We start from the raw sequence: 20,060 nt of genomic DNA, 5'->3' as shown, positions 1-20,060 counted from the left end.
ACCCAGTTGTGGATCGAAATAGCCAATCAGAAACACGAGCACATGACTGTAAAGGTAGGACGCACCACCCAAAGATTGGAGGATAGGATAAAACAACATGTTCCATCTAATATTAGAAACAAAACCCATCCGCAAAGAGAGCAGCCACCTCGGTCTTGCAAATCTAAAATTACAACTAAAACCTGCGATTCTGCTATCGGGCAGCATTTGCTAGAAAACCCAGATTGTTCAAAAAACTATAATGGCGACATGTTTCGGATTATTGGTAAAGCCCGATCATCGTTCCACCTAGCAGTTTTAGAATCTATCTACATAAGTACGAAAAAACCGCTACTGTGTAGACAAAAGGAGTTCGTTTTCACCTTAGGACTCCACTGGTAACATTCTAATAGGCAAGCGGCACTGATTAGTCAACCTTTACAGTCATATGCTCGTGTTTCTGATGGGCCTATTTTGATCCACAACTGGGTATATATATTTCTTAGCGTAGAGTTTTCGATCTATGTTCTGACGTTTTAAACTCTGAAGAGTGTCAGACGAAAAGCTTTAGTTTACTAAATGTTTGCTTTTTTCAAAGCCAATTACAAGTTTTGTACCACCAAAAGATTGTTTGCATATTTCAAGCAGAGGTACACCAATGAGGTGTATATTGAGGTACACTAATTCATTTCTCAACATTTATTGACACTTTTTTCAGTAAGATAATATCAATTTTGTTTCAATAGTTCTGGGTGTTATACTTAGATTTTAGTTCTAGATTAGATTCTTAACGTAAAAAATATAGATAATATAACTTAGAAGTAGGTGCAGGTCCACATCAGCACTTGTTCTGCCTATTTTAGCAACCTGCCCAAAATAAATGATGTATATATGTATGACAACAAAACTTTTACCTCTGCGATGGAGAAAGTGCGAGAATCTCCTTAAGAAACAATAGTCGGAGTCAAGATGGCGTCGGACGACTCCTCTGTTAATTTGAAATATGACACTCTCACTTCCTGGAGCAACTCATTTCCTTATGCGCTTTTAACAATTTCTTTAAAGCACTGAAGGCATCATTTTATTAGTGAAATTGGCATTGATGTTCAGAAATTGGGAGCACAGGTATGGAAATTACCAAGTCTTTGTATGCTATGCAGAGACAAACAAATTCTGGTTCGCTTCCCCAAAAGCGCAGTTGATTTTGCGTATTATCATCATGGCCTAATTTGTGGATATGGCCTAATTTTACTTTAGTGTCTTGAAAACTATCTTTGGAAAGCTTTATGCAAGTTCAGTTTGTTTTGCAAGTTGAAGATTTGCAGCGGCCAAGCTTGGCAAGCCTCTCTGCCGTTTTATTGCCTTTTAATGCATGGGCTTGTTTACTAAAGTACAGGACTGTTTATATTTTTGTTACAGTATTTGCCTCGTAAGTCTTTCACATGGCACTTTTCAAATTAATTTGAAGAAGGTTTTTAAAAGCGGTGCTTTTTAATGTATAGATCTTGCAGGAATTTTTAGTAGGACAATTTAATGACACTTTTTTTCATTACTTTAAGACTACTTCAGATTAGGCTTTGTTGCTTTCAAAAAATCATCACCAAACTGCATGTTCTGCGCTTTGATTGTGCTGCATTGTATAGCTTCTTAGCCCTACACACTTTTCAAGCATTGGATAAGATGTTGAATGAGCCACAAATGCCAATTGTTTTTGTTTTGTCACTTCTATTCTTCTTAATTAAGAAATTACCATATTATGTGCAGACTGTGAATAATAATTTATTAACAGCCTAAAGTTCAAGTAAAACTTAAAGTTGGAAGGCCATTTGAATGATTTTTCAAGGAACTACAATGAAAAACTTCTTGTGGATCAAGTGAAATATCTGACATGCTTGGGTCTGAAGTAAGGTCCAAGGGCACTCTACAGTCAAGTGTTCCAAGGACTATACCCTCATAGATCTTTATATGAAGCCTACCTATTATATTTGGTGTAAATTGTTAGTAAATTAGATTTACAAAACAGATGCACAAATATGTAAACTCCCTTTGCAATGATTCTACAGAATTAGGTCATATTTTTTTGTTGATGAAGGCCCAGAGCTGCAAAATATGTTTTTTCTTTCTGGGAACCTGGGAAGCAGGACAAAAATTTTTCTGTTAGGTGAAAGTACTGTGTATTACAGCTCTACCAATAATATCTACAAATTTTTATGCAAAGGCTTCTAATTTATTGGTTCTAGAGAAAATTTCCAATAGAATATCTAATTCAGTTGTTTGCATCTTTTTTGTTTTTGGCAAATATTGACCATGTGAAAAAGTAAAACTAATTTGTGAACCAAATGGGGATATGTTTACTGACTGGCAGAAAAATTCCAACATGGATGGTGAAGTTTGGGAAACCTGATGTTTGGGAAAGGTAATAGATGCCAGCTTTAGGAAAGATGCATCTGGTTACTTGTTTATACTTATCAGCCAGCTTTTTTAGCCTTTCATTTCATATGATGGGTACACATGTCAGCAAGATATTTTGCATTAATAAATGGTGACATCTCAATATTCAGAGGACAAATATGACCTTGAAAAAACTTCAGGGTGTAATTTAGTATCAATCAAAAACTTTGCCATGTATTCCAAGAACTCAATCAAGTCTCAACACTTTGCCAAGTCTATCAAGATCCAAAATCGTAGCCTGATAAAAGACACTTAAAACAGCACTTTTCAAAGCACATAAATTGCCTTCTTCAGCTTTATCTGCAGCTTTATCTGTTAAAAAAGTACTGGACAAGGAAGCTGAAGGTTGCTTCCAGGTTTTACAATTTTTTGTGATATTTGACAAAGGAGTTTTAGTTTTTATAAAAGTTTCAAAAAGATATGTATAAACTTTTGTATATATGAACTTTTTATTTGTATAAACTTTGATGTGTTGTGAAAAGGTCAAAAAATTGTTGTTAATGCAAAAGACAGCTGTTTATATCAAATTTTGCTGAAAATTTTCTGCCAAGCCAAGTTTTTCTGGGAAGCTAGTTCCCAGGTTCTGATACTTTTTGCAGCTCTGGATGAAGCTTCATTGCTCCAGAGTTTCTAACGTCTATTAATTTTTTGCTTAGCCTAAAATAAGGCTAATTTTGTTTCAATTCTGGGGCTGGATGCTGCATATTTTCCAGCCTATCTTGCCTTTATTCTATCTAGCAAATAAAGTTCTTTGTGAAAGAAATAATTTTTGACTAATGGAACACCATGTAGAGTATTCACTTAATTCCTGATGATAGCCAACACAATGAAAGGCAACAAAATAATCATTGGTCTCTACCATGTTAAAGTATCACTTTTTTATAGTTTTATTTTTCATTCAATTTTTTTAACATAAGACTTCATTTCATACTTTGAATATCCCAATGCTACCCCAACCCCACTGATGCAAGAATTATTTTTCCATAAAATTCTATCATCTCAGATTTTGAATGCAATTTAAAATTTCAGTTTTGGAATACAATTTTGCCATAGTCTGGAGAATAAAAGGTTGACTTAAGGTCAAGTTACCCATCCAATGATTGTAACTACTAGAAGTTGCTATATTGCTCTGGTCTTTTGCTTTTTAAACTGCTTTGATAACTTCTTCCATGCAATTTTAAGTGGGTTAATAATAACATCATTAAGCTAATAAATAAGCTAGTAAGCAATAAGTCATTAAATGTCAAAAGTTTTACCTGGCATATATGTAAACATTTTGAGCTTGTTTAAACTTTTGTTATAAGCACTTTTTTGCAATTCTGATTTTTAGAGACCCAGATCACTGGATATGGCATTTAGGTAGACTTCTTTCAATGCCTCAAAGACTACCAGTTTGCTGTATTGCAACCTTCATCATCCTTTTCTCCTGTCTCTCTGCCATTGCATTTATTTTCTACTGGATTGGAAGTCTTTTGAAGCACAATCGATAAGGTAAAAGTCTTGCACTATAAATATTTTATTAGCAAAAATTACTACCTTATAATTAAAGACTACAACAACTATGCAATAAAGCCAATGGTTTTAATACCAAAACATTTTTTATGATCGTTACAGTATCCAGTGCATAGGCAAGACACTTCCCTTTATATTGGACCCGAAAATGTATATCTTTAGCCAAGATTATTTAAACTTTCCAGTGTACCCTTGGCAACAAATCTCAAAGAGCTGCAAATGATCAGATCTCTAATCTACAGAAAGGCATCTTTTGTCATTATATATGATGTGCTTTCTTTGCAAACATTTTCAGATAGGTATTGTTATTGGCATCTAATGTTAGTTACTCCTTATTCTGTTGATCTATTTTTTGTAATTAATAATATGTTATTCTCCATAGCTAGCAACATAATAGCTTTTTATTTCCCTCTAAGGGCATAATTTGTCTAATCTCAGGGAAAGCATGATACTAATTTTCAAGAATGTGTGCCACAATATTCCAAATTTGAAATCCTGTCCTGTTGATAAACCTGAATCAGTATATTTAATCTAGTCATCTGTATCTGAATCTAGTCAACATAAAAAAACTCCAACATCTAATGCTTTCCTTTTCATTTGATGTGGGTGATCACTAAAGCCAGAGACCTTGCCTTAAGCTATTGGCCCACCTAAATGACATTCTTTTTCAAATGATGCTATTCTAGGCGTTTGGAAAACCTGGTTGAAGCATTTTCCCAGTAAATTTAGTTGGTAGCAGAAACTGTCAGCTGATCTCACTTTTGTTTAGGTTTGAGAAAGGGATGAATTGCATCATAGCCAAGAAAATGATAGGTTTTCTTGATAATAAGATTTTATGCAATCTCCCATTTTGGTCTGACAAGGGTCACTCAACAGTACATGCTTGACACAATTTATGATAACCTAGTTAATAATGATATGTTATCAGTGCATGTTCATAGCAAAAGGCTATTAAAAAGCTTTTTTATAATGGTGTTAAAGGTTCCTAGGCCTGTTTTCTAGTTATCTTGACAGCCTAACTTTATAGACCCTTGTTAATTAGAAGACATCACTTAATCTGCCAACAAGCAAAGGGGATACACAAGGATCCATGCTAAGTCTGTTAATGTTTACACTATTTGCTAGTTATATCCATATGGCAACAGCACTGACAGAATACCAAAACCCTATTTACCTGAGTCCTCTCTAATCATTTTGTATGCCCTCCCCTAGTGTCAGATCCTGTAAGTACATATAATCAACACTACAATACATCCATGATATCCAGTCAATGCATCAACAAGTACTTCAAAGTTGTATTCTTTGAATTATCATATTCATAAGCACACTTCTTAGAAAGTGAATATCTTGGAAATAAAAGAAAGCTACTTATGCATCATGGATACAATAGGCCTGTTACCATACCCAATTTATTTTCCAATAATTTCCATAAAGCTACCACTAGCCATGGCTGTAATACTAAGCAACAGGAGCATTTCTCAAGACGAAAATCATACAAGAAATGGGATGATATTTTTTCTGCAACAGCTTTAATTATTAGCACTTGATATGCTTTATGTTGCATCTTTGTGTTTTACTAACATATGGATCTGCAGGACTTTTCTTTATATCTTGTAATCCACATTAAATTATTTACAGCTTGAAATTTTCCACATAAGTATTGAGCTTATCTTGTCATTCAGCTTATCTTCAATTTCTTGTGTTGAACTTTTGTGCATGTGGTGGGCTAAGCCTAGATATAACCTGAATCATAACAGGTGGGCTTAGCCTTATATATTCCTAAGGACCTTTATGGCTTTCTTTTTTTATTATCGTTGCGAGGGTGATTGCTCTTATAAGCTTACCCCTCATATTTAGAAGGTTCTTCACAAATAGGTCTTTATGTTGTAATTGCTGATTTAACTATGTCTTACACTTAATATTTTTTATTAGTTTAGCATTGAACAATAGCAATCACAGAGCCAAGATGCTTCAACAAATTTTAAAAGACATGTACATCGAGCCAGAACTGCTGGAGGAGCTGTCAGATGACCAAAAGCAGATACTATTTCTAAAAATGAGAGAAGAACAGATCAGAAGATGGAAAGAGAGAGACGAGCAGGAAGAACAACAAGAAAATAATAATAGTGACAGAAAAACAACTAGAAAAGGTAGAAATGTTATTTTAATTGATGCCCTTTGTTTGAATGGAACTAGCTTTGTTGACATTTTGCCATTTAGTGGGATGCCTTGAAATAGTTCAGTTATTGAATGGTTGTACCTTTCTTGCAATTCATGCAGTTGCCTGACTGATGGCTGTGTTAAGCATGAAACGCGGATTAGGAACTTAGAACCATCCTCCTCTACACATCAAAGCAATTCTTGAGGAATAGTTTTATCACTTTCTGCATGTGTCTTTTTGGAGCCACCACAACAGTGTAGTATGACCCTTCACAATTATGGCCAATCTATGGGTCTGTCTCTGTGAAAAAAGGTTGCTACCCCCATAACTGGTAGTATGCCCTACGTTTCTACAAAGTTAAATTTCGCCTTAACTTTGTACATAAGGTTGCCAGGTTAATATTAAAAGAACAGTATTCTGTCATATTGACGAACGTAATTTCACTTTATGTAAATCTAGAGATTTTATAGTGTCGGTACCATTTGACAGTACTATTCGTTGGAAAGAGCTTGAATGCCACGTCAAAAAGATTTTTACTACATAAATCACGAGTTGCATACATATTTGCACCTGAACCCCTATGAAAATCTGCTTTATCGTCTTTATTTTTTTTCAGCTAATCAAAGAAGGGTACACTTCACACTGGATTGCGATGATGAAGATGGCCCAATTGCAGTTTTGATAATACCAGACCACGAAGAGGAAAACGAGGAAGGTTTGTAAGAAGAAAAAAAATCAGTTTTATTACAAAGCAAGCATTATTTTCGCTTGTGTCAACCATCTTAAGGAAACCTGTCCTTACTTGCCCACGAAAGAAATTTAAGTTTTCTCCAAATATTATGTTTGGCACATCGAGAGTTTGACAGTCTTTAGTTATTATTTATAAAATAAGGATCAGGGTGTAAACACCATAGAAGTTTATAGTTGTTTTTATTGACTGAAATATTTTTTTATTTAGAACGAAACAGGAGAGAAGAAGAGGAAGCTCTTAGACAAGCGGAGGAATTGGCGAAAAAAGAAGCCGAGGAAAGGAAACGAAAGCAAAAAGAAGAGTTAGAGGCAAAGCGGCTTGAAGAAGAAAGAAGAATAAGGGAAGAAGAGGAGAGGTTATGTAAAGAAGCCTTGGAAAGAGAAGAAAGATTGAAAGAAGAGGAAAAAAGGCTTAAAAGGGAAGCAGAAGAAAGAGAGGCAGAGCTTCAAAGAAGGGAAGAAGAGCGTAGAAGGCTAGATGAAGAGGAAAGAATTAGAAAGCAAAAGGAAGAAGAAAAAAGAAAGGAGGAGGAAAAGCGGTCCAAAAAACTGGCTTTAGAAAAAGAAGAGAAAGAAAGAAAAGTTAGACAGGAGAAGATCGAGAAAGAAAAACAAGAGGAGTTAAGACGTGAAGAAGAAAGATTAAAAAGAGAAGCTGAAGAAAAAGAAGAAATGATAAGGAAGGAAAAAGAACAGAAGCAGAAGGAAGAGGAGGAACTTAAAAGGAAAAGAGAGCAAGAAGAGATGTACCAAAAAGTGAAGGTAGTCTGCAATTATATAAACAAAAATGATATTAGATGTCTGGCTCATAATTTTGATTCTGGCTTTGTTGCATAAATAACTGCCACATATTTGCAGACAAAAAATCAGCAATGTGTACAGAATTCAGCATACTACACAGCATAGCTGCAAAAAATATTTTCCATTTTGGAAACCTGGGAAACAGGACAAAAATTTTCCTGTAAGGTTAAAGTATTGTGTACTATAGATCTACCGATAGTACACAAAAAGTTTTACGCAAGGTCTTCTAATTTATTTGGTCTAGAGAAAATTCCCAATAAAAGATCGTAATTTGGTTGTTTATTGCATCTTTTTTGTCTTTGGCAAAGATTGACTTTGCGAAAAAAGGAAAAGTGATTTGTGAGCCAAATGGCGATATGTTTTTGACTGGAAGAAAACTTCACAATAGTTGATGCTTTTCATAACTACCTGGTGTTTGGGAAAGGTAATAGATGTCAGCTTTATGGAAGATGAATCTGGTTACCTTTTGATACTTATCAGCTGGTTTTTTTGGCCTTTCATTTTATGTGATGAGTGCACGTTTCATATATCTTTAACATTAATAAATGGTGACATCAAATGCTAAATACCAATCAAAAATTTTGCCAAGTCTGCCAAGATGTCAATCAAGTCTCAACACTTTGCCAAGTCTATCTTAGACCTCCATCAAGATTCAAGTCAAGTACTGTATTGCTTGCAGGAAAAAACTTGGGATACATGTAATTTTCGCAGCTCTTTCCTTTGAAACATCCAAAACATAGCCTCTTATCAGGCAGCTAAAATAGCACTTTTCAAAGCATGTGAATTGTCTACTTAAGTTCTGCAGCTTTATCTGTTAAAAAGCTCCTGGACAAGGAAACTGAAGATTGCTTTCAAGTTATACAATACTTTTGTGATATTTGACAAATGAGTAATATTTTTTATAACGGTTTAGAAAATGTGAAACTTCTTTATATCATTAAACCTACAATCTGCAGACATTAAGGTCATTTTTGTATAAACCTTTGATCTGTTGTGAAAATGTCAAGAAAATTTATTTTGTCAACGCAAAAACAGCTGTTTTTTATCAAGTTTTGCTGAAAATTTTCTACCAAGCCAAAACATTTTCTGAGAATCTAGTTCCCTGGTTCCTATACTTTTTGCAGCCCTGCTGCACAGCTATGTGAAATAAAACGGAAAATTAACAGCAAGATGAAAAAGATGAAAAAATGGATGTAAACATTAGCTGCACAAGCTAGATATAAGTTGTTGTAACACGTGCCTCATGAAGATACTTCCAGGAACTTCAGGGTCGTTTGATCTCATACATAACTGCTTTCTCTCCTGAACATTAACTTACTGGGTGAATTTTTTTTATGTCTTGAAACTTTTGTTTCGAAGCATTTAGATGTTGTTGCCCATGGGATATCAATTACTTGAGTAATATTAATAAGATCATTTTATTCTTTATCTAGTTTTTCATACTGGTATGTCTGAAACGAATAACATTTACCAGACCGTAGAATGATTCTACATCTGGAGCTACTTAAAATGTTCATTGTATGGAAGAGAGCATTTTATTTAATGAGCTAAACTGTTTTCATTTTAATAAAGGGGTAGGCTGACGAAGCCCTGATTATGTGGAGTTTATGCTCTTGTTCTGTACAGGAACATCTTTTTGCCTTGTAACCGATATTATCTTTTCTTTTTCATATCTCTTGATATTTCCTATGTAGGAAGCAAAGTTGAGAGCGCAAAAAGCAGAAGAAGAGCGAAAAGCTTTGGAAAAAAGAATGAAAGAGATGGAAGAAAAGCGACAGAAGCAGCTAGAAGAGCTAAGGCAGAAAGAAGAAGACGAAAAGAGGAAACGAGAAGAAGAAATTGCTGAGATGGAGAAGAAGAGAAAGCAGGAACTATATGAATCGATGAAAAGAATTAAGGAAGAAAATCGACGCAGAGAAGAGCAAGAAATGAAGGAATTGGAAGAAAGTTGGTTAGCGAGGGAGCAGAAGGCCAAAGAAGCTGAAAGAGATCGGAAAAACTCTTTCAACCAAGCAAAACATGAAATGAAGCGGCTTGCGAAGATTGCCAAGGAGAAGACGGTTAAAGTGGCCAAGTCAGCAAGCATGAAATTTGGGAATGAAGATAAGTTGACCTTCAACGCAAGTTTTGATAAAGAATCGCCAACTAAAGATCCAAACACTTCAAGCTCTCAGTCTCCAAAACCGAGAACGTCATTTTCGTGAGTTTGTGTTGTTTTCTAATCTTCTAATCATTTTGCTAGTGATACATGCTGATCTGCCATTCCTGAACTCCGTCTGATTTGTGACTGTTTGCTTCAAGGTAGCCAAAAGTCCTTTTTAACTGCGTTTCAAGAGCGTTGAGAGTCCTGCCTCCAGAAACATCGAAGCATGATTACAAATAATTGCAGTTTCCTATGAACCACAATCTAGTACTATTTAAAGAAACGAAAAATGTTTTTATTGTTACTGAGTTTAGTTTTAGATTAATTGTTTTGGGTATTCTAAAAAAACTTGTTGCTTTTTCTGTACTTAGCTGGTGAACTCTTAAATTTTCAGAGACAAATTTAACACCCTGAAAGGTTCGTTGGCAAAATCGAAGCAAAGTGCATCGCCTCAAAGACCCCCACTACCAAAGAAGCTAGAGATTTCGGGTCCTGTTCCCATCAAACCAATAGCAGACAAACAGAAAACATTTCCAATTAAAAGGCAAATTTCAAAACCTACACGCCCACCTCCGCCTGCTGCTTTAAACGTGGCTTCCCAGAATGCACCCGACGGCAATCCAGAGCGGCCCACGCGGGCAAGAAGACCAGCAGATCGCGACGCTGTTGCACAATGGTGGAGAGAGGTTGAGTATGAGAAAGGCTCTGGTTTTAACGAGGATGGCAACTTTTTAGAATGGTTCCATGGTATGTATTCAGTTCTGTTATTCGTATTTTTTCCCTTGGTTTTTTCCACTTGTTGCCTCTTAGGCATTTTTCCAGTTTTTTGTAAAGCATTGCTTATTCCCGTCAAACTTCCTACAGCTCTGGAACTGAAGCGTGATGTATAACAGGAAATACTTTACTAGCAGGTTACCTAATGACGCCATCAGAAGAAACACAATTGTGCGAATGTGCCTTTTAAACATGGCATCAAATGCGCACGAACAGTCCCAAACGTGACGCTCTTCTATGGTTTTCCGTTCTTTTCCTCGTGGGTTTTGCTCCGCCAAAATTGGCCAAGGGTCCCTGGCATGACCAAACTTTCACCCAGAGTGAGGAAAGTCGCCAGCTCTCTGTAATTCCAGGCATAAGAATCATGAGGTGTGGTCACATCGAGAGGAAGGACCAGGACACTGCTCGATAAGCATAAGCTTCTCAGTGTCCTAAAAACTACCTTCGGATGCTAGGTAGAAACAACTAAAAAAATAATGAAAGATTTATGGGCTCTAAGAATCTTTGAAAAATAAAAAACGGCGCATTTCCATTTGTGTATAGTTTATAAAAGATCATGAATAATCAGAAAAGTTCTAAAATATTTATAACTCTTCTCTCGTCTTCCTATTACTTAATTGCTGATGAAGCCAGCTCTATGTTTGCTACTTACAATCACTACTGAAAGTCTTGGAGCACTAACTTCAGTTTTCATGCTCAAGTTCAGCAACCCTGTCTGTCCCTTAAAGCAATACTGGTTTGCTATTAAATAGCGTAGGTGATAAGAAATTACGTTTCTTCTGACTTGATATCTGCTTAAATAATCAGAGTTGTTCTGGAGGGAAGGAGGGTGGAAGCATTAGTATTTAGGAAATGAAATAAAAATATATGCAGTCAACAGAGACTTCTAGGTGTTTCAAGTAAGTCTGGCCTACCTCAGATATATGTCTTTGTATAGAATTGTTGAGATCCCCTTCGCTCATAAGGTCTTTCTCGTTCATTGACACCGATCTTTCTCTCCAGGAAAATATTCATCGGCACCTTTTACTCACTTTTCCTTTCAGGAATCATATCACGGGATCAGTCAGAGAAGTTGTTAAGTGAAAAGGAGAAGGGTGCATTTTTGGTTCGGGTGAGTGAGAGAATTTGGGGATACACAGTTTCATACAAGGATGATAACAAATGCAAACATTTTTTAGTTGACACCAGTGGAAATACGTACCAGTTTTTTGGAACACAGCAAATACCACACCGTACCCTTAAGGATCTAATCGACTTTCATTCAGAACGACCAATTTCTGGGGTGGGACAAGAGTACTTAAAATACCCTTGTGGGCAATTAGAAGCTACCCCTGATTATCAAGATCTTTTAATTGAAAGTACGTCAATGTAGAGGATTTGGAATTCGTATGTCTTGTCTTGCGCTAGAATCGAATTGTAAAAAGTCATAGTTGTGCAAAGTGCCTCGGTCAAAATTGATACCAGTATTTATGGAATTTGATCGCTATTGATATTTTACAAAACATTTTTAAAGTATTGGCCTATCCGCATTCTCAAATTTATTCGAAATGTCAGAAATGTCTGACAGCTGCCGAATTTTCATGATACAAATTCGGCAATTTGATACGCGAAAATAACTAGTTGATAAATAATACGAAATTGGGGAAATTTTGAAAAACCTTTAAGATCCTAGTATTTAAAATCGAATTCAAACGAACACTATTCGAGAAAATTTCTTTTCTAAACAGACACCGTCAAGAATTTTAGATAATTATTACAAAGTTTTTCGGGAGTGTTTATTGGTTGGGTATTCTCTGAAAGCAAGACTCTTTTAACTTCTGTTACTGATTAGAAAGTTGTGTTATTCTCTATTTATACCTGCCAAGTCTTATCGAGAGAACATTTTCAACTTACCTGTAAAATTGGAAAACGCCCTCTGTTTGTCGGGATTGTCAATAAGACCAATTCCCTCTTTTGGAAGCCATTAGATAAATAATCATGTTTCTTGACACCCGAAATCATCCTTCCCTAACAATCAAAATTGTAATAGGAAGAGCAACTTTCTGTAAAATTACTTGTTGCTGGCATCAAAATTCATGCTAAATTCCTAATTGCCAAGCTTCTGGGAGGTAATACTTATGGATTCTGTTAGCTTTGTCTCAAGAGTATGGAGAATATTTGCAACGCTGTTAATTTCAATATCAATATGCATTTCAGGAGCTCAAAATTTAATTCCATCGCAACTTCTTGATAATTGTACTTAATAATTTTTACAACATGCGTGCTTTAGATAGTTCTTTCTCATATGCAGAAATTTAGAGATTTTGTAACATATTTTGATGAAGAAAGATAAAAATTGTTTGATCGTTAATGTTGACTAAGCATAGTCTGGCCGCTTCAATTTTGTCCAATCTGCGTTACTACATGTTGTTTCTATTTATGACCTCCCAATTCAAGTTCAGCTGAGGCTCAAGCATATGATGGATTCGAGGTATTATTCTTATTCTGGCATCCTTGGGGAAAGATGGCAGAATACCACAAATAGATTCGTTTACAATTTTTTAGGAAGGCAACTGACTATAATCAATCATAAATAGATTTTGGCACAACACTTTTACTTGTCAACGATTAGTTCAAATTGGAAGAAATGGGCGTTTTGAATAAGTGAAAGCAATTCACTGTGGTGTAAATAATTTCAAATTAATTGTTTATGTATGTTTTTTATTCAAGACGCAGTAATGGCAAAAACGACGATGAATAGTTTGTTGTGGGTTTCCCATTTCTAGTAGGCGAGTTTTATCAAGCATGAGCATAACTTTATAAAATTTTGGTGACAACACTGTATTCACATAAAAATAGCACAGGGAACAGTTGTTTCACCTGAAAAGATGATAGTTCCAACTATGAGCCCCCTACATGTCCTCACCTACAAACATTATCTTACTTATTTAGAATTAGCTATATAGGAAGAACAAGGAACCTTGTACCTTGAGATGAAAATTCACCAAATTGTTCATTTGAAAGTGAATGATAGTTTTTTTAAAAAAGAGACATATAATTTTGGGATGCATAGTGTGCATATTGCAACTTTTTTAAAAAAAAATCAAAAATGATTTTATGTTTTCAGCAAGTTGTGTTTAAACAAGACAGAAAAAAACAAATATAATTCTGAATGTGCTATTTTTTCAGTCAATATATAATAAATATTGTCATATACATGCAAAATATGAAGGAAATGTTAATGATGCTTTTGTGCTGATAAATATCATGTTTATCAATTAGAAAAATGACTTACAAAACATAATTTTGATATTTGATTTTCAACTCGTTGCTGTGTTTGAATAGCCTCGCTTACAATTCGAAATCAAAATGGCGACGATGAATTTTAGGAGAGTCGATACAAGCATGAACGATGTTATTCGTGTCAAATTCTCTTCATTAGCGAAGATAGTTCTTTTTTTTCCATGTGCATCGCTTTTTTCTTGCGTGTTTGTGTCCTTTCTTCTTCATTGGGATGAAGTAACAAGTACACATTGCAAGGTAAAGCGTCGCAATTTTTTTGGAAACCTAAACAATGTACATTTTAATCACTTCATCAGCGCATTCTCGTAAAGATACTGGTATGGTATTGGTAGCTATAAGGACTGCATATGGTTAAATTTAACAACAGTGACATTATCAAGGGGGGTTTCACTTTTAACATGCAATAATTGGCATCACCTCTGCCACCTGGATATTTTTATGTCCAACTTAAACATAGAATAATGTTGGAATAAATTCAAAGGAATGTGTAAAGTTTGACAACAGGACCTGGCAAAAATTACACTGTTGAGACTAGCTTTTGCAATTATGATGAATATAATTATTATTAGTATTCTCTACCAAAGATCTGCACTATTTCTAATATATTTGCAAAAAGTCAAGAAACTAAGGCCTATGGCAACTAATTATGGCAACTAATTTGACCTGCACAATTCAGCCTGCCCTTTTTTAACCTACATGACCTGCATTTTTCACCTGCCATAACAATAGAAGACTTTACCAACAAACGAAGGACTTTGTGACACCAACTTAAGATTTAATGAAAAATTCATGAAGAATTAGGGGGTGGATGTCACACCCCCCTACACCCCCACTAGCTATGCCCTAGGTGAGGCATTGTCAAACAGAAAATTATTGAGGGATCTCCATAATTGAGGGACCTCCTGTTGATCAGTATTTATTTTTCAGAGGGAGCTTATTAGAGAGGGAGGCTTATTGATAATTCAAAGTAAAATGTTATAAAATGCCCGTATGCAGTTTTTGTTATAAAAATGTATAGTTTTGCTTGGTAAGGGGGTCTGGTCTTAATTGATTGGGGGGCTCAAAGGAAATGGGGGCTGAATAGAGCTTTTGAATGGATGCCATCAAAAAATTTCTTTGAATTTTTTAAAAATAATCCAATAAATACAGACTTGGCAAATCTCTCATGGTTAAACATAGCAAAACAAATAGTAAATTCAAATATCAATTCAAGAGGTTGCCTAGAGATCTTTGAGAAATCATGGAAAATAAATGTGAACAGCAAAACATTAGGATACTACTTCAAAGAAGCCAAAATGTGTGAATAACATGCAATTTTAAAAACTGCAGTTAGAAATTTGCTGCCATAACATGGCTGCTCAGACCAATGTTATGAAATTCTTTATACAGTTCTTTAAAATATTGATGCTGTTCTCTTCACACAGGTACCAAATTATTTGCCCTCTCTGAGTGCTGCGATTGGAGATTACACCCCTGAGCGGTATATTTGGAGAATAGGAATAGCTCTTCATTCGTTTGGGAGGTATATGGTTGCAGCAATTTATATGTATTTTTACACCCAGCTATCAATTGGAAAGAAAAGTTGGTTTTTCAGTTTAGCTGTGCTGAATTTTTTTCTCAATTTATTGGAAATCTTTTCATTATTGGTATTGTCCTACGTCTCATCTACAGAAAACTTTGGTAAGTTTTTCTTATCTATTATCCTAATTCAACCTTTCAACTTGTGAGGAGATGCTGCTTTTTGTGGTTTTTTAAGAGTAGCATTTGAACCATGGCAGTGGCAGCATCTAGTTGTACTAACATTACTAGCCTAGAGCCACTTTTTCTTTAATATGTATGTGTGCAAACTATCAATGCCCATATACCTTTGCTTTGTGTCACAAAGACCTTTGGAATGCTGACAGTAATGTAAGTGCACCAAAGCCAGCTGGTTGAGACACAGGAGATGCTGTGCCCTTGAATTCTACTCCATTGTATCCCATCCCATTGTGATACTGCTGTACTAGTTTTCAAATTCTAATACTGCCTTGTTCTGTTTTCAGAACAGCAAACAATAGATGAGTTACTCAGCATTACTTGTTTGGCATTTCCAGTAGTACCTGGATTCAATGGGGGTACCAAAGATAGAATCACAAATTTTGAATTAATGTTTCTTTCATAACAAATGTTAAATTCTGTAGACTGTTACCAAATTTTTCTAGTGCTTGCTGTCACTTAATTACAGTAGATTATTTCAAAGTGCAATTCAATCCCTCACCTTACTCCGGTTTTTGCTCACCTTACTCCATGCTGCCAGTCAACAGCTTTCACTCTTAGATTATGGGTTGGCACATAAATCAAAGTCTCCTTATAAAATATGGGTATAAAATTTCCACCCTGGTTAGATACCTGCTTTAAAAATCCAAACACATTTCCATAAATCTAAAGGATTTGTAGAACCATAGAGAGATATTGAAACAGACATATGAAAATTCATTGATCATATTTTTGCTTCTTGTTGTAGAAGTTCATGAAGCTGCTTTTATTAGTTTCATTGTATTTTCAATGAGCTATATGGTGATAACCAGTTTTCTAATGAAAACTTTAGCTGGCACAGAAAAAAGTGACAAGGTTGGTTTCACACTTATTTTCAATCATTGATGGCTAGTTCATTTGTTTTGAAAAATCATCATATTGTAACTAGAATTTTGTCTTGTTTTGTATTTTCATGTACCCTTTTTCAAGTGTTTACAGGCAGATTTTGTAATTGTTTAGCAGCTTTTTATTGCTAGTAAAGCTGGTAATTGCTAGTAATTGTTTAGCAGTTTTTTTGGTGCAGTTGATATATACTTAAATTATTCAACAAAGAGTTTAATTAACAAAGAGTTTGTTACCAAATGAGCATTATTACAAATTTGCTGTTCTGGAAAGTGTCAACTAAAATTTACTGTCCAATTATGTTTTGTATCAAATGGTTATTAATTTATTGCTGTGCATAGATTCAATTCTTTTAACTCATTGATGTTCATTACTTAAAAAAATGTTTATTACTTTATTCCTTTCTGATTTGCAGCTATACTATTCATATCAACTGAAGTTGCGACTTTTGGTTATGTATATATTTTTCTTTGGCCTGTCTGTCTACTTCTACTTCAGACACAATGGCTACTGCGAGCCTGGAGGTTTGGATTTCATTGATTTCCCTAAATTATTTCTTCCCCAGATTTTATTCATCTTTGTAACATTTCTCAATCAAAAGTTTATCTGTTATATCAGCTTAAGGTTCTTATTTTAAGAAATTACTATGCATTTCCTGCCTTTGAGAAAAAATAAGCATGAACAATGATATTGGAGATCTCAATAGGATCAGGATAGAATCTGAACCAGATTTTGCCTCTGAATGATCATGTAAAACATCTCGAGATGAAAAGTTAAAGTGTTCTCAAAGTAAAAAGGCATCTTTGTCATCTGACCACTGATAGAAGCAGATTTTGCAACTTTCCAAATAGTTCTGTCAAAACTGTGTTTGTTGTTGTGTTCTATATTTTTCAGTTTCAGTCTCTCCAAGTTTCAAAGAATTTCTAACTTTGTTTTTCGATTCTGACGCTTCTATTTGTAGTAATACACAACTAGCCATTCATTGTGGTAGAATCATTTATAAATGCTATCTGATTTGCACACCCATTGCGCACCCACTTTCAATGTTAAATTTTGCTTCACAGTAAAAACTCAAAATCTACAATTTCTTGATCGTGTTCCTACCCTGATACTTAGTAAAGCACCTTTTTCCAGTTCTGCATATGTTTTGTTTGTTTTTGTGTCGTTGTCAGCTGAGTATATATATCCAGCTCAATATATGATCATATTTTGTCAACTTTTTCCCTAGTGTACAGCTTGTTTGCATTGTGTGAATATATTGTTGTCATTATCAACATTGGGTTCCATGTTACTGGAATTTTGGATTTTGAAGACTCCTATATCACAGTTGGTCCTCTGTTTAATGTAGTGGACAGCACATCGGAGAAATACAGATGACTACAAAGTAAGTGTACTGTAAATATTCATGTGAAAATAAATGGGTGTAGCAGTAAATGTATGTAGCATGTAGGGACAGTTCAGTCATTAATTCTTATTTTTGATCTTTAGTGGCAAACTCTTTGCTGTTTGTTGTTCTTTTGTTAGATTTACAACCCCTGCAAATAGTCTTTAAAGACAATTGTCAAAGTCGAACTTAGTCACCCCTATCTCTCCTTTGAATAATATTGATTTTATACAGTTTTTGACGCAGCTTTGATCTGCTTTTCAGAATATAATTTTACGCAGTTTGTGCAGTTCTGATAATTTCTATGAATCTATGTAGCTTCGTGTATTAATAAAAGCAAAAAATCTTATCATTGAATGTTCGTTTTGCAGATTAGATGGTGTTTTGAAGACGCATTAAATTGAAGATAACTTTCATAAAAAACTTTGCAAAAATCTAGCGAGTTGAGTATTCATACTTTTGAAGGCACAAGATAGTATTTTCTTAAAGAGACCAAATACTTAAATGCGCCATAGGACATCCATCCGTGTTGATTTTTTTGCTAACGTTTGCAAGTGTTTTATCTTGAGTTTGAGCTCCTGTCCCGCCCAAGCATGTTGACCCTGAAAGAAGCAGGGGCTCGGTGCTGGGGGAGGGGTTGGGGTGGTCTATAGGCCCTCACAAAGCATTTTTTACAGTGGAATTTGTAGGGAACGTTATAGTTTGCCCCCCCCCCCCGGACGAAAATCTAATTCCCGTTGCATCCTTGGAAGTTTGATTGAACGGTAACGAAATTCTAAGGGTGGGCTTCTACTTGATGTGGCTTTGTCCTTCTTGCTGCCCGTCCTGAGAGTGAAGATTGGGAGTCGTAAGATTACGTTGTGTAGAACTTTCATTAGAAACTAGCATATGTAATAAAATATTATAATGATATAGTAATAGCTATCATATCAGTGAAATGTATACCTTGTTTGGACCTCAATCCTGCTTGCTCCAAAAATTTAAGAAACCTTGCCTTCTTCAGTCTATACTCGTCTCAGAAACTTTCAAAAACTTGCAACTGATCATCACCAAATTATAATCTGATAAACTGGAATGCAGGGGCGTTGGGGCTCCTAGAAGAAGGCAGGGAAAAATAACTATAAAGGGGCCTATTCTTTTCAGAAAAACCATTTTTTGCTATTTGTGCAAGCGGGGTAGTTGGGTAAAATAGCATAAATAGTAAGTACACAACAACGGCGGAATGGCAACGGTAATAATAAATTGAAACGTAGTACCTTATAAAGAGCCATAAACTGAGGATTCTGTACATTGGATAAATCACGTGGTATAACAAAGTGATTATAGCAAGTTGAACTCGATGATGGAATTGAATTCTTTAGGAATGTGAACAAATTTTATGAAATTGAAATCTAAACTTCAAAACGTTCTGCCCTTTTTTCAGTTAATAAACTAGGTAAAAACCTTCTTAGCCTTCTTAGCCCCTCCCATGAAAACACTGGGCATTTCAATCATTGTCTATTGACTGGGAAAAGGAGGTGAGAAAGGCAGAATTATTTCGACAAAAATCACTTTTTATGTATAAAAACAAGTCAAATTCAGTTAGTAGATACACTTTACTTCGACTTTTTAAAATGGCACAATTGTAGCCAGGGTCATAGCGTGGGGTGGGGGGTTATTTATTAACTGATTTATTAAGCAATATCACACCCCCAACTTAAGATAACTCGTCGGTAGAATTGCATTTTTAATACAATGATTTTATACTAAATGTAACAAAATAATTTCTGTCGGTAAAATGCAGCGAGAAGGTCACGCTACGCCACTTGTTGGGTAGTTGGCTGAGCATCCTTGTAAGGATACACGGAAGGTCCTGCGTCCTTAGTTTCCAACATTTACGACAATTGTAAATATTAAGTCCAGCTATAATGACTAAAAGATTGCCAGAAGACGATGATAATAAAACAAACAGTTACATTTTAGACTGTGATGATTTGTGAATGAATAAATGAAATACAGCGTTTCGTTGTGATAATGCGTTCGTTCGCGATGATTTCAGGCGACAACTCTCTTTAACAACTTTTAAAATAACACCTTATACAGAAAAAATAAGAAGGCCCTTACGTAGGCGCTTGTACATAGGGTGACCAACTAAACAAATTCAACACACTCCCCCCGATTGACGAAGTCGATCTTGGAATAATCTA

General features: G+C 35.2%; 2 protein-coding genes across 2 annotated transcripts; both read left to right on the top strand.

The window, feature by feature from the left end:
* The first annotated feature begins 919 nt into the window (after positions 1–919).
* On the top strand, positions 920–13,469 carry LOC135686259 (uncharacterized). Its single transcript, XM_065202459.2, has 8 exons — positions 920–1,104; positions 3,761–3,921; positions 5,875–6,092; positions 6,720–6,818; positions 7,062–7,615; positions 9,349–9,854; positions 10,192–10,544; positions 11,615–13,469. Exons 3-8 carry the CDS (start codon positions 5,909–5,911, stop codon positions 11,941–11,943), a joined length of 2,025 nt encoding a protein of 674 aa, XP_065058531.2. The 5' UTR covers positions 920–1,104; positions 3,761–3,921; positions 5,875–5,908; the 3' UTR covers positions 11,944–13,469.
* Positions 13,470–13,919: 450 nt separating this feature from the next.
* On the top strand, positions 13,920–18,397 carry LOC135686262 (acyltransferase PGAP2). The gene is made up of 6 exons (XM_065202462.2): positions 13,920–14,090; positions 15,278–15,533; positions 16,357–16,463; positions 16,906–17,014; positions 17,719–17,874; positions 18,246–18,397. The coding sequence occupies exons 1-5, from the start codon at positions 13,920–13,922 to the stop codon at positions 17,865–17,867; spliced, it is 792 nt and encodes a 263-aa protein (XP_065058534.1). The 3' UTR covers positions 17,868–17,874; positions 18,246–18,397.
* The last annotated feature ends 1,663 nt before the right edge of the window (positions 18,398–20,060 follow it).

The sequence above is a fragment of the Rhopilema esculentum genome, chromosome 6 (genome assembly GCF_057945365.1).
Source record: "Rhopilema esculentum isolate cy_ngs chromosome 6, ASM5794536v1, whole genome shotgun sequence".
In the NCBI taxonomy this organism is placed as follows: Eukaryota; Metazoa; Cnidaria; class Scyphozoa; order Rhizostomeae; family Rhizostomatidae; genus Rhopilema; species Rhopilema esculentum.
Note: the sequence above shows the minus strand (reverse complement) of the source record. Positions and strands in the feature narration are given on the sequence as shown.

Coding starts and splice junctions, on each gene's coding strand:
- LOC135686259 (XM_065202459.2), top strand. CDS start 5,909: ATGCTTCAACAAATTTTAAAAGACATGTACATCGAGCCAGAACTGCTG. Junction 6,093..6,719: donor CAGAAAAACAACTAGAAAAG/GTAGAAATGTTA, acceptor ATTTTTTTTCAG/CTAATCAAAGAAGGGTACAC. Junction 6,819..7,061: donor CGAAGAGGAAAACGAGGAAG/GTTTGTAAGAAG, acceptor TTTTTTATTTAG/AACGAAACAGGAGAGAAGAA.
- LOC135686262 (XM_065202462.2), top strand. CDS start 13,920: ATGGCGACGATGAATTTTAGGAGAGTCGATACAAGCATGAACGATGTT. Junction 14,091..15,277: donor TAACAAGTACACATTGCAAG/GTAAAGCGTCGC, acceptor CTCTTCACACAG/GTACCAAATTATTTGCCCTC. Junction 16,464..16,905: donor GCACAGAAAAAAGTGACAAG/GTTGGTTTCACA, acceptor TCTGATTTGCAG/CTATACTATTCATATCAACT.